Source organism: Hypanus sabinus, chromosome 8 (assembly GCF_030144855.1).
Source record: "Hypanus sabinus isolate sHypSab1 chromosome 8, sHypSab1.hap1, whole genome shotgun sequence".
NCBI classification, from domain to species: Eukaryota; Metazoa; Chordata; class Chondrichthyes; order Myliobatiformes; family Dasyatidae; genus Hypanus; species Hypanus sabinus.
Window position 1 is genome coordinate 142,317,326 of NC_082713.1, and position 14,802 is coordinate 142,332,127.

The 14,802-nt window shown below is 36.9% G+C and overlaps 1 protein-coding gene across 1 annotated transcript in view; it reads left to right on the forward strand.

Moving 5' to 3' along the window:
* LOC132398503 (adiponectin receptor protein 2-like) overlaps positions 1-13,866 on the forward strand; it is a 64,272-nt gene extending 50,406 nt beyond the window's left edge. The window contains exons 4-8 of the mRNA XM_059978074.1: positions 1,403-1,574; positions 3,886-4,072; positions 8,521-8,708; positions 10,692-10,885; positions 11,158-13,866. Of these exons, the coding sequence (XP_059834057.1) occupies positions 1,403-1,574; positions 3,886-4,072; positions 8,521-8,708; positions 10,692-10,885; positions 11,158-11,286 (870 nt within the window). The 3' untranslated portion in view covers positions 11,287-13,866. The remainder of the gene's footprint in view (positions 1-1,402; positions 1,575-3,885; positions 4,073-8,520; positions 8,709-10,691; positions 10,886-11,157) is intronic.
* Positions 13,867-14,802: the final 936 nt, after the last annotated feature.

Genomic DNA, 14,802 nt, shown 5'->3' on the forward strand with positions numbered 1-14,802 from the left:
TTTAGGTTGCCTAATATAACATGTCCAAAGTTTAATATCTGCCACCGAATTTGATTTCAATATTTATGTATTTTTGATTTTAGAACTAAATCAGAAAATGCTGATTTTTTTTCATTTATGTGCTATGCAAGTGTTTTTTTTAATAATTGCACTTGCTTTTGGATCACTAGGAAATAGACACAGTACAATCAGTTTGAGGAGGGAACTGATGTTCAAAATCCAAAGAAATACACCACTTTCTCATCATCCCAAGTTGTACTCATTGACTTATTCACTAAAATGGATTGTAGTTTTGAGTTTTATTTTTGATTTCTTAACCATATTAAAGCAATGCAACTAAATAGAAGATGGTGGTTTTCATGAGTGTGATGATCCTTCCAGCGTATGTTGAGAACCATCTGAAGACAGTGCTAGTCTTAGGTTAGGTAGTTGCGAGAAGATAGGATCTAAGATGCTGGTCTGGAATTATAGGTCCAACATTGGTGATAGGTGTCTGGGAGAGATTCATACCAAACTAGGCAAAGCATTCGTCATTTTCCAGTTTGGCATTGCTGCATCTGATTGGAGTTGGGCTAAAGGAGAGAATATATTGCCTATGTTAGTGTATGCTTGTAGCACATCCATTTAAGGAACAGTAAATAGTGTTTGTTCATTAATGTTTCTCCATCTCTATTCAATATTTTCGGTAATCATCCTGAAATGTTAGCTTTGTTTTTCTGTCCAATTCTACTGCTTGAATTGCTGTTTCAAGTGCTTTCTACTTTAATTTTACATTTGCATTTCTCTGCTTTTTGAGGTCTTGATGCTCGATTCATTTGTACATACAAAATTCTTATTGAGTTTGTTCAGTTAGATGCGGGGTTATTGTAGCCTTGGAAATTCACATGGTGAAAAATCTGGATGTTGCCTTGTTACGTGCAATTTGAGTTCCTTCCTGTGTTTTGGTACAATTCCTGATGGATTGCTAACTTAACAAACTGTGGTCTTTCTAGTTTCTCTTGTGCTTGAGCATCTTAGATCCTGTCTTCTCGCAACTACCTAGTCTGAGAAGTTCCATTTTTCTAAACAAAGGAGTTGCTAAATTGTTTTTATGTTGGTCGACGATAATCTGGTTGTCTTTTTCTCTCAATCTGCATAGTTTGAATTGCTGTTTGTTCTGTGAAGCTAATGATTTTTTTTTAGTATTAGTATACACAAAAGGCAAAAGCAGTTTTTTAAATGTGTGGATTTCCAGCCTTACAATTTGAGTTTTGTGTCCTGAATCTGGAATTTACATTTGCTTTATATCAATGAATTGGAAATCAGACAAGCTCTGTAACACACTTGGTTGAAATTTGTTTTGCATAATCCCATTGAGAAAATGTAAGTATGACGGTGTTTATAAAAGTTGTACATGTTACAGGTATGGGAAGGACGATGGCGAGTCATCCCTCATGACGTGCTGCCTGATTGGCTGAAGGATAATGACTACCTCCTGCATGGTCACAGGCCACCAATGCCATCTTTTCGTGCTTGCTTAAGAAGCATTTTCAGGATCCATACAGAAACTTTGAACATTTGGACACATCTCATAGGTATGACTTACACTTCGTGTAATCTAACCAAAGGCGTGTCACCTTTTGATGCAGTAAAATCTAATAATTGATAGGCTTTTGACATTGTTTATTGCAAGTATGGCCAGATTGGTAAATGAACTGGCAATATATATATATATTTCAAGTATGACTCTACCACTGGCATTTGAAAAGTATGTGCAAATGTGATAACTTATTAATTTGTGGCCTGGAAAATCTGTGTTATGATATTAAAGCTTATAAAATTGATTGGTGGGTGGACAGAGGAGCTATTTGGATGTAGTTAATGGCCCAGTTAAATGCACTTTTGTTCCCAAAATGCATCAGCTTGAACTTGTTGAAAACTAATTCTGTCTGCTGTCTTTTCTACCCAGTTGTTTATGATCTGCTGATTCTTTCGGCAACCTTCCTCACTGTTCACAACTCTTATCAATTTATGTTGTCTATAAAATAATTTATATTTCAAATAACACATTTCCATGTACCTACCCAGGTCTAACGCTAATAATAATACTTGCATTTACTGTAAGTAAGTACACTTCAGCCCGTCCAACCCCATTGTCTTCATTTAACTAACCTCTGTCTTCTCCCTCAAGCCATCCACTCACTGGCCACTCTTCTGGTTCTCTGCCAATCTAGTATAATCCCTCCTGATTAGCACTAGCAAATGTCACTATGAGAATATAGTTGTCCTACGGTTTAGAAGTGTTCATTCTTGTATTTGTCGCACCTTCGCTGGAAGAAGTCTAATGATCCCTGTACCTCAAGCACTTCGTCCTGCACCAGCTCTTTAGCCACTTATTTAACTGTGCTATCTTCCTATTTTTTGCCCCACTAGCATAAGAAGTAGTCCTGACATTACAACCCTAGCGGTACTGCTTTTAATCTTACTGCCTAACTTCCTAATACACTTTGTAGGACCACTTTTTTTTTCCTCCCTGTGTCATTGGAACCATGGCCTTTTGTTGCTCACCCTCACTTATAAGAATTTTCTATGTAAGCCTGCCGAGAGGTATCCTTGACTTGGCACCAGGAGAGCAACATTTCATCCTGGAGTCTTACATCGCCCCAGAAACATCTACAGTATCTGTGCCCATGACTCCTAGACACACCATCACTCTTGCTTGCCCCAGTCCTTGACCTATTCTTGGATTAATTTTATACACCTCTGTTTCTCCTCTTCATCTGCTTTTCTCTACCAGTGTTGGAAATAATAACTTGTCTGTTTTGTGCTGAGATACTGACAGATCTACTCAATTTTTTCGGTATTTTCTCTTTTTGTTTAGGATTTCCAGCATTTACAGATTTGTTCATTCTAATTCACTTATTCATTAAAATGGACTTTTTCATTACCTCTAAAATGTCAGGAAATAGCTAAGTGGTTTATCTCTTACCCTTCATATTTTCCTTTGCCTCAAGTCCCTGATTCTGCTGCTGCTGTGAGAATAGCTGTATAAATGGTTTCCAAAGATAAATTCTGGAATTACAAAACACCTAGTTAACCCCCATTTATGTTTTCTGGAGTTCACTGTCTCTTCCTTATTTAGTGACCATGCTTGTAGTTCCATTATGATATAAAATTTGGCTGTAAAATGTTCTCATAAGCCACAAAGCTTTGTAAAACTTAGAACAGTACAGCATAGAAATAGGCCCTTCAGCCTACAATGTCTTACTAAATTTATTGCCAATCTAAACTAATTCAATCTGCCTGCAGAAGGTCTATATGCCTCTATTACCTGCCAATTCATGTGGCTTTTTAAATACCTCTTAAATGTTGTTATTATTTTGCTTCTATCACTTACTAGGCACCTACCACTAGCTTTGTAAATTTTCTTTAAACCTCCCCCCCCCATCTTAAAACTATGTTAGAAGCATTTGACATTTCTACTCTGGGGGGTGGGGGAGAAGTTACCATCTGCCCTATTCAACTCATAATTTAAATAGTAGTTCTATCAAGTTGCCTCTCAACCTCTGAAACTCCAGCGAAAACAATATAAGAGTGCCCAGTCTCCCTTTACTGGTATAGCTAAATTCCATAATCCAAGCAACATCTCTTCTGCGCACTCTATCTTTCCTGTAATGCTGTGACCAGAACTGCATGCAGTACTCCTAAATGTGGCCTAATCAAGGTTTATACAGCAGCAGCATGACTTCCTGACCTAATGAATGCTCCAGCTGATGAAGTTCAGTATGCTGTGGACCCCTGTACCAAATGATGGCTTGAAGGAGTAATATCTATATTTGTAAACAGGCCATTCATTTATTTCTGGATGGCAATATTTTATTGTATATGTCCTTTTTTTTTATATAGGTTGTCTTTTCTTCTTGGGTCTTGGAATTTTTTACATGTTCAGGCCGAACATATCATTTGTGGCCCCGGTGCAAGAGAAAGTTGTATTTGGGGCATTTTTCCTCGGGGCCATTCTCTGCCTGTGTTTCTCTTGGTTGTTTCATACATTCTACTGCCATTCAGAAAATGTTTCACGTGTATTTTCCAAGTAAGTAACCATTTATTTAAAAAAAAGTAAACTGATAATCTGTTGTCCTGACGAAGGGCCTCGGTCCGAAACGTCGACAGCGCTTCTCCCTATAGATGCTGCCCGGCCTGCTGTGTGTGTTGTTGATAACCTGTTAATTGATTTTAATTATAAACATGAGATTCTGTACATGATTTTCCTGTTTAGAATGTGGTTTAGTCTATGTATTATGAACCTGTTAACCATATCTTTTGTTTTCTGTAATTAACCTTAAATTGTCATCTGAATGTCTGTTTCATGACTGGCAACTTCTACAGTGATCTGACTTTCCCTTGTTTAAGCAAACATTAGCTAGATACTAATCACTATGATTTGCATTTGATCAGGTTTGGCAGTCAAAATTTCTTTTTCAATCTTTTTATTAATATCAACGTAAGATTGATACATAGTTATTGGGATTACAGAATTACAAAATCTAAAATGAGCACAAAAGGATACATAAACAATAAATACAATGTAGTTAAGTCTTCCCAAATCATACAAGATAGGGTATCAGTCAAAATTTGATATCCCTGAATTAGGTATTCAGTAATGCTGAGGAATTGTGTTTGTGTTCTTTCAGTGTAGTATTCCAGTATTAACTTTGAAGTATTTATGTTGCTTGTTATGAAAATACTGCTAATAATAATCCAATAATTGGGTGTATAAGCCCAGTAAGTTTTGAGTTACTGTTTTCACTTGTACTTATTTAGCTGTATGATTGAGATGTATTTAGAATGGTATTAATCCAAAGACCTTGCCTAAAAATAAAATGTGTTGCTTTTTTTTTGCTGCTATTGCTGCATGATCTTCCCCCTCAGAAATGTATCTGAAAAGTTTTACTGACCGGGGCCCTCATATTTATTTACATCTTAACCCGCAGCATTATCCCTTAGGCAATGGTCAGCATGGTTTCCTTAAGGGGAAAATCTTACTTAATAAATCTGTTGGAATTCTTTGACGAAGTAACAGGCAGGGTAATCAAAGAAAAGCCAATGGATATTGTGTACTTGGAATTTCAGAAGGTTTTGACAAGGTGTAGCACATGAGGCTGCTTAACAAGATAAGAGTGCATGGTATTACAGCAAACATAGAATAAGAACATAAGAAATAGGAGCAGGAGTAGGCCATCTGGCCCATTGAGCCTGCCCCACCATTCAGTAAGATCATGGCTGATCTGTCTGTAAACTCGGTTCCATCTACCTGCCTTTTCCCCACAACCCTTAATTCCCCTACTATGTAAAAACCTATCTAACTGTTTCTTAAATATATTTAGTGAGGAAGTCTCAACTGTTTCCCTGGGCTTTCACCATTTAAATAATAATCTGCTCTTCTATTATTCCTTCCAAAGTGGATGATCTCGCATTTACCAGCGTTGTATTCCATCTGCCAGACCTTGGCCCACTCACTTAGCCTATCTATATCCCTCTGAAGACTGTACTCATCCTCTGTACAATTTGCTTTTCCACTTAGTTTAGTGTCATCAGCAAATTTTGCTACACTACACTTAGTCCCCTCTTCCAAGTCATCAATGTAAATGGTAAACAGTTGTGGGCCCAGCACCGACTCCTGCAGCACCCCACTCACCACTGACTGCCAACCGGAGGAACACCCATTTATACCAACTCTCTGCCGTCTATCAGTTAACCAACACATTATTCATGCCAATACACTTCCTCCGACGCCATGCATCTGTATTTTATTTATAAATCTCTTGTGCGGCACCTTATCAAACGCTTTCTGGAAATCCAAGTATACGGCATCCACCTGTTCCCCTCTATCCACTGCACACATTATGTCCTCAAAGAACTCCAGTAAGTTTGTTAAACAGGACCTGCCCTTTCTGAATCCATGCTGCGTCTGTCTAATGGAACCACTCCTTTCTAAATGTTTCACTATTTCTTCCTTAATGACAGCTTCATGCATTTTCCTGACTACAGATGTTAAGCTAGCTGGCCTATAGTTGCCTGTCTTTTGCCTACATCCTTTTTAAAAAAGTGGCGTGATATTTGCTGTCTTCCAATCCGCCGGGACCTGCCCGGCGTCTAGAGAGTTTTGATAAATGATTACCAACGCGTCTACTATAAACTCTGCCAATTCCTTCAGCACCCTGGGATGCATCCCATCAGGATCAGAGGACCTATCTACCTTCAGGCCCTCTAGTTTGCTCATCACTATCTTTTTAGTGACGTGATTTTATCAAGGTCCTCACCTCCCATTTCGTTCATAACATCCTTCTTTGGCATATTAGACGTGTCCTCCACCGAGAAGGCCGACACAAAATAGCCGTTCAATGCCTCAGCCATTTCCTTATCACCCAATATCAATTTCCCCTTCTCATCTTCCAAGGGACCTATGTTGACTTTTACCACCCTCTTCTGCTTTATACATTTATAAAAACTTTTTTTTTAATTTTGTGCTAATTTACTTTCATACTCTATCTTATTTCTTGTTTAGTTGTTCTCTGTTGCTTTTTAAAGTTTTCCCAATCCTCCAGTCTCCCACTAGTCTTTGTGACTTTGTACATGAGTTTATAATTTGATACTATCTTTTATTTCCTTAGTTATCCAAGAATGGATAGAAGATTGGCTGATTGGCAGAAAGCAAAATTGGGAATAAAGGGGCCTTTTATGGCTGGCTGCTAGTGACTAGTGATGTTCCACAGGTTTTGGGTCTGCTACTTTTCACATTATATGTTAATGATATGGATGACAGAATTAATGGCACAAGTTTTTGGATGGTAGGATGATAGTATTGAAGAAGCACAAAGTCTGAAGAAGGACAAGGACTTGGACAATGGACAAGGAAGTGACAGATGGAATACAGTGTAGGGAAATGTGTAGTCATACATGTTGGTAGAAGGAATAAAGGCATTTTCTAAGTGTGAAGTGAATTTAGAAATTAGAGGTGAAAACACTTGGGAGTTGGTAGCAAGGAAGGTAAATGCAATGATGGCATTCATTTAAGAGGACTGGAGTGTAAAAGGATGTTATGCTGAGGCTTTATAAGATGTTGGTCATACCACATTTGGAGTATTGTGAGCAGTTTTGGGTCCATATCCAAGGAAAGATGTGCTAGCATTTGAGAGGGCCCAGAGGAGGTTTACAAGAAGGATTCTGGGAATTAAAAGTTGCCATATAGGAATATTTGATGCCTCTGAGCCTGTACTTACTGGAGTTTAGAAGAATTTGGGGGGTGGGGAGCGTGAGGGAGTCTCATTGAAACCCAATGAATATTGAAAAGCCTAGGTAGAGTGACATGTTTCCTATAGGGGAAGAGTCTATAATCAGAAGGTATCGCCCCAGAATAGAAGGATATCTGTGGAGGTCAAGTCATTGTGTATAAAATGGAGGTTGGTAGGTTCTTGATTAGTTAGGGTGTCAAGAAGTACAAGTGGGGGGGGGGGGTGGGGAAGCAGTTGAATGTGAAGAAGAGGGAAAATAAATCGGCCATGATTGAATGGTGGAGTAGACTCTGGCCAAATGGCTTAATTATGCTCCTGTATTATGGTCTATTGTTTCTTATTAGAAAATGCAAAGGGTGGTAAAAATGTAAATTACATAAGCATTCTGTAAAAGTCCACGTTCAGATCTTCAGCTAACTACATTCTGATTTTTTTCAAGTGATTGTTAAACATCAGGTTCAACTAGGCGGGTACAATTTCCTTAATACCATGTTGGAAACCCTCTGCAAGTAAGGTGGCACCTCTGGAAGGAAGAGAAACCATTTTGAATCCGTTTTCAATTTTGGCTTCCAGACCTGTTGTCTGTATTATGGGGAAGGTGGGGGAAGAAAGCAAATTAATTTTCAGTACAGACATGTTGGAGTGGGGGGGGGCGGGGTATGTCTTAGAAAGGCTGACACCAGATTAGTAAAATATAGCAGTTAGAAGCAAATTGTGTTGCTTTGCCTGTATAATGTGACTTTAATAACAAGGCTGTGGGACATGCCCAGCAGGACAGATGTTTCTACTGGGGGAGAATAATAATAAACAAAACTGATCCAAATTAATTCTAGGTTGTATGCTGCAGATCAATCTTGCTGCTAACTCATTATGCTCTGTGTTAATTTAATCTGGAGAACTAATAATATTTTAAGTATATTTGTATATTAAAGGGAAAAACCAATGGGAGTGAAACAGACATGACATCAGCATCTTGTAATCATTTTGCCATTTTTGTGGGAATTGTGAGCCATGCTTAAGTATCCAGTTTGAAAACATTTAAAATTGCTCCAATAAATTAAGTTAGCCGTAGAAACCAAATCTGAATAAATATTTACTACAAAATATAATGGTTGGATATAATGATTTTTTTATGTGAATAAATTTTATGTTTCTGTCCATATTATGGATTTACAATATTGCAATACTGTAATGGGAATTTTGGATTGCTGCAATAAACCTTAATGTTATCTTTGTGTTTCCTCAGGTTGGACTATTCTGGCATAGCACTTCTAATAATGGGTAGCTTTGTGCCCTGGTTGTATTACTCCTTCTATTGTAATCCCCAGCCGTGTTTCATTTACTTGCTTGTTGTCTGTGTACTTGGTATCACAGCAATTATAGTTTCCCAGTGGGACTATTTTGCAACTCCACAGTACCGAGGTGTACGAGCTGGTAAGTTAATTGGAGCTTCCAACCTTGTTTTTTATATTTCTTGTTGATGTATACTTGAGGGTACATAACTTCACATAATCTGTTATCATCAAGAAAATATACTCAGGTTTCTGTGAGTCTGATTGGTTTCTTTACCATACCATGGAGTAAGATGGTCTATAAGAATTTGATTTTTTTAATGTATGGTGCACACTTGAATAAATGATTGTGATGTAACAGAGTGAAAATGGATAATGCTCAGCAAATAAACCAGTATCTGGAGAGTAAAACTATTTGTTTCGAGTCAGTGATATTTAAGCAATGCAGATGAAGGGTTATTGACCTAAATTATTTCTTTATTTTGGATTCTTAGCATCTTCAAATATTTTGCTGTTCAGTTAATGTAACAGAGTCCTTTATAGTTTTTGAATTGTGGAAAATCTACACAGGAGGTGATTCGGCCCGTTTCTTTGCTGGTTCTTGCTATTACCATCCAGAGCTGGTTACGTAGCCCAGCAGGTCACAGCTAAGAACACATCCCAGTATTTTTAAATGTTTACGAAATTCTGCATTTACAACTCTTTCAGATGTAGAACTCTTTCAGTTATAGGCACCCATGGTTCTTTGGATGAAACTTTAAAAAATGATCTCATCTCCATTCCTTTATTCCTTTTCCAAATTACATCTGAAATACCTCTAAATCTTGCTTTTATCCTGTATAGTATTCTTTTATCGAGTGTATGTTATTCTGGAACTAAGAAATATGGATGACCTAAACATTTGACTGTATCTTGCTCCACACCAGTATTATGAATTCTTATTTTATCACTGTTACTGACACCTGGAGTAATAGTGCAGTGACATTTCCAAGATTTTTTACATTTCATTGCTATGCTTTATTCATCCATTAGGAAAAATCCAGAAGTATGACTGAGTAGATCGAGCCTATACTCTCTGGCTTCTATTAGAATGACTGTTAGCTTGTTGATGTGTGCAAGATCGTAAGGGAGCAAACGAAGGAGACATTGAGGATTTTTACTTAGTTAGAGGAATATGGAGCCATGGGGAAAAGCTTCAGTGGAAAGGGATTCCATTCTAAATGTAGTTGTTTTCCCTTAGAGAGTTGTAAAACTTATCCCAGAGAAAGGCATAGGCCAGGTTAGTAATTACACTGAAGGCTGACTTAGAGTTTTTGACCTGAAGAGAGTTAGAAGTTTACGAAAGAAGCAGTAAAGTATAGGTAAAACCATAATCTTAAAGGCCTTCGTACCTACTCCTATTTCTTATTTGTGTCATTGGGACATTTTGATATGACTCTCTGCTGTCATTATTAAAATCGTTACTGAATAGCAAAGGCTCCAGCTGATCTTTTGTAGGTCACAACTGTTCACTTTCTTGCATTTCATATATTGCTGTACTCTACCAGTCTCCTAACTAGGTCAATAATTTCACTTCATTTCCATGAGGTTGCCAATGTGAATATTTTGAGGGGGCAAACTAGAGTCTAGATTGAGTTAACAATCACATTTTAAAAATTATTACCTCTAATCGTTAAGTTTCTGTTCCTTTCCTGACACACTCCGGCATGATTAGTTTTGTTTCTGTATTATGAAATGTCACAAGATCATAGCTTGTATTCACAGTCACATTGAGTGTATTACTTAAATGAAAAAACTTGTTCTACGTAGGATGTAAGATGCATATCTGTATGTAGGACACAGAGACAAAAAGACATAGCTGTAAGATCAATCAAGTTTTGATGTTTGGACCAATCTGTTAACAAGTCTGAGTTGTCTGTAGTAATTTAAAATTCTGTACCACTTTTTTAAAAAAATACTAGAGATGGTACTTTAAATGGAATAATTCTTCTGAAATAGATGCCATGCATCTGATATTAGAGGTGAATTCTTAAATAGTGAACTGCTGATGTTCAAGAAAACTATTTTTACTTGATAATTTTGCATTTTAGGTGTGACTCATTGTCTGCCATTCATTTATTTCTAGGAGTTTTTGTAGGATTAGGGCTGAGTGGAGTTGTGCCTACCCTGCACTTTATGATATCAGAAGGATTTTTCAGGGCTGCTACTATTGGACAGATTGGCTGGTTGTTCTTAATGGCAGCATTGTATATCACAGGAGCTGCCTTATATGCTGCCCGTATACCTGAGCGTTTCTTCCCTGGAAAGTGTGACATTTGGGTGAGTAATCAGTGGCCTTTTTCATTTCAAACATTGTAATTGCTTAGGACATTGGCAAACTTGCTACTTTAATATCAAGGGATAGCTATTGTACAGAAAGAGTATTGTGCAAATCTAGAGTAAACTGAAATGTACTGTTTAGATATGCCAAGAATGTACTCAGAAATTATGTATCTGAAAAAAAAATTCAGTGTGTTATAAATTGTTGTGCAACTAGATCAGATGAAAGCATTGACATTTGTAACGATGACTCTTGTTTTTTGTTTTTACAGTTTCACTCTCATCAGCTGTTCCATGTCCTGGTAGTGGCTGGTGCATTTGTTCACTTTCATGGAGTCTCAAACCTTCAGGAGTTTCGACATGGTGTTGGTGGTGGATGCACTGATAATGATTTGCTATGAAACTAATCTCCAATTACGTGCACAGTGGAACTTTGATCAATGTTATAGGAATTGGCGATGGAATAACTGAAAGATCAAAATTCTTACCACAGCTTAATTTGGTTGAATCAGTCCAATATTGTGTGTTTCATGACTAGTGATCAATTTTCTTACCTGTTTGGATGATCCAAGTACAACTAGAAACTAATAGTAACCTGATGAACACAAGTGGATGGGAAACCAAATAACGTTGGGAATACAGGACCAGCTGCATCAGAACGTTTTCTGTGGTGAATGTGGGTTTTCAAAGAAGGTGTTCTTATAAGGAAGCAAAAGCCCACGACATGAGATGTGACCAATGCAATTAGCAACTAGTCGTCAAATTCCAATTTAAAAAATGTAAATTATAAATTATAATTTAGTATGTAATTTACACAATTGCTGAAGCAAAGTTCTGCTTTAACTGAATACCATATTTATTTCTATGAAAAGTATAAAAAGAGGAAAATTTGAAGTTAGTACTTCTTAGCAGAGTCTGGCTGCTTATAACAAAAGAAAGTTCTTGTAAATAAGATTTCTAACTTTCAGTTAATTAGAAAATTTATATAATAAAACTTTTGTACAGTAAACATTTGCAAGAGTACCACACACTGTTAACTACATTGCACAAATATTGGTAGACATCAGGTAGTGGAAAGATGCCAGTATAAGAAGCAATGCAAAAAGCCACCTTTGTGATGGCTTGCCCACTAAGTCTGCTGTGAGGCCTGATAATTTTAATTTTCTAGTCAGCCGTATGCTATGTTAATAGATAGCATTGATCAGTGAGATCGGAGAGAAGTGTGTGCAAATTTCTATTGATTGTGCACCCACTTCAACTTGTAAGGAATCACATGCATATTTATATATATATACTTGTTTTATATACATATTCATGCATATATATGAATAATTTTATTTTTACTGTTGTGATGTTCTGTGCATGGGATGGGGAAGTGGGTCTTGCCACTACATTTGTTGGTTAGTTTGTAAATGGTTGATGTAATGTGATATAACTGATCTGTTGCAGTTTGCTTTCAGGTTCAGTTAGAGTTGGCTCATCAGCTTTAAGACATTTTCAGTTTACTTTGTCACTCTGGATATTTCAGCAAACTAAGGAAAAGAAATAGGTTTCCTTTATTGTTGAAGGCTTATGGTTCAAAATAGCTTTTTCTCCAATTCTCTGAGCACCTTGAGACAGTAGTAAGGAAACTTTGCAATCAGATTTCTATTTAAGGTACATGTTTTGAACTTATTTAAATAATTTGATTCTGTCCAGTTTAAAGCTTTAGTTAATTCACTCTGCACTCCTCATTTGATGTTGGATATTACAGCTCTTGTTATTTTAGCCAACTGTAATAATGCTTGAATACATTTTGTTTATGGTTGGAAGCTTTGTATGGAAATCGTGTTGAAAATGTTTACAGTTGTCTCATGAAGGACAGTAGAATTAACAGAACTGCATGTGATTAATGCTCACTAGGATGCTGGTTCACCATGAATAATGTTGTTCCTTCCATCACTCCTGCATATAATCACAAACTTTTGAATTTTTTGTTTTTATATTGGCTCAACAGAATGGAGTGGTAACTGGACTATGAAAGTGAATATCTTCTCATTCAAAAGTTTTTGTCTGCTTCTCATGAAGTAATATTGACTGGAGATGTGAAGAAACATGCCAAACTAGCTGTAGGGATGTATTATGGGCAAAGGTGAAGAAGGAAGGAGTACAAAAAAAGGAAATACAGCGTTAGCTGGGTAGTTCAAGCAAAATTATGTCAATCTTGAAGTATACTTACTTAAGTGCTCATGAAGAATCCCGTTGTGCTCTTTTGTTAAAATGTAACACCAATATTAATATTTAATTACAACCACTTAAAAAAGAGCGCAGCATTCTGTCCCACCCTTTACTTAGAGTAGGTGCTGGTAAAATTAGAAAACAAAAGGCAGCTGTGGATTCCATCCTTGATAAGAGCAAGGCTACTATGAATTGAAGTGCTTCATGCAGTGTAAGAAATTTAAACTGAATAATGTGATAACTTTAATGTTTTCAAGATTCCCTGGCCTGTGCATTGAAAACAATAACAATTTACCCTCCAGAATTATCTCAATTAATTTTGAATGATCAGAATTAGTGTGCTGATATGTTGCCACACCACATACTAGAGCAGACATGAATGATAGAAGTTTTTCAGGATTCCAATTTCTTTTTTGTTCAGCTGACATCAGTGGAAATTAATTGATATCCTCAAAATGAGAAACCATTGAAATACAAAGACCTGCTGTACTTTGTTAACTTGTATAATGTACACAGCATTTGTGCATAGCTTGGTCAAGATTTCTCAAGAGTTTGCCCAATGCCTTATTGAGATCTGTGTTTTGCTTGTTTTGAGGAGTGTTTTATAGTCAATAATACTTCATTTCCAGATGAATGGAGGCCTTGTTTATTTTCCACTGCTTTAATTTGAGTGTCTCTGGATTAAGTATATATTGGCTAAGGGTGCATAATTGGATTTTTACTTGATGTAAGATTTCAACCAATAAAAAATAATTTTTGGTCTAGTTTTGCAAAGGCAATTTGATTTGATAACCATCAACATCAGTATGTCTAATAATTATTGGACTTGTTATAATTAACCTGGCTTTTCACCTCCCGTCTCTCTCTCTTTCTCTCTCTCTCTCTCTCTCTCTCTTTCTCCCTCCAGATTTTTAGGTATCTAGCTGAGACTTGACAGTCTCTTCAAATAACCACTAGACTAGACATTATGATCAGAATTGGGAATGTGAGGAAAGTGGTTGTTTTTCAACTTGATGAAAACACCTCCTCTGGTGCTATTCCAAGAAATTTCTGCACTGCTGCACACATGTAATTATAGGCAAATGCAATGAATCTGAATTTAAGAAGATATGAAATAATGATCTAGATATGAAGTGATGTTACATTTCTTGCATTGTCATGGCTAGTTATCAAAATGCATCAATATGTTGGTATAGGAATATTCAAGAATTCCTTTGGATAAGTTTAACTTCAACAGATGCATTTTCAGGCCTCTCAGACTGCTGAGAGCTAAAACATTGAACGTACCAATTTAACCATCCCACAGACCCACTTGTATTCATTGTCTATTCCTTACTTGTCCGAATGAATTTTAAATGTTGTAATTATATCTGCCTCCACTGCCACTTCTGTCAGCTCTTTGCAAATATTCACCATCATGTGTAGAAAATCTTAACCCTCAGATCTCACTTTGATTTCTCCCCTTTCACCTTAAATGTGTGCCCTCTTGTTCTAGGCTCCCTTGATCTTACCGAAAAAAGCTCACTGATTGTCCTGCAAAGTTATCCCCTCAGGCTTCTACATTCCTGTGCGAGTAAACCCAACCTCTCCAATGTCTCCTTTTTTGCACTCACATCCTGATGAATCTGTTTTACATGCTCTCAGTTGCTACCACATTTTGTGCTTTAGTGTCCTTCTGTACCTTAACACTCCTAAGGTCC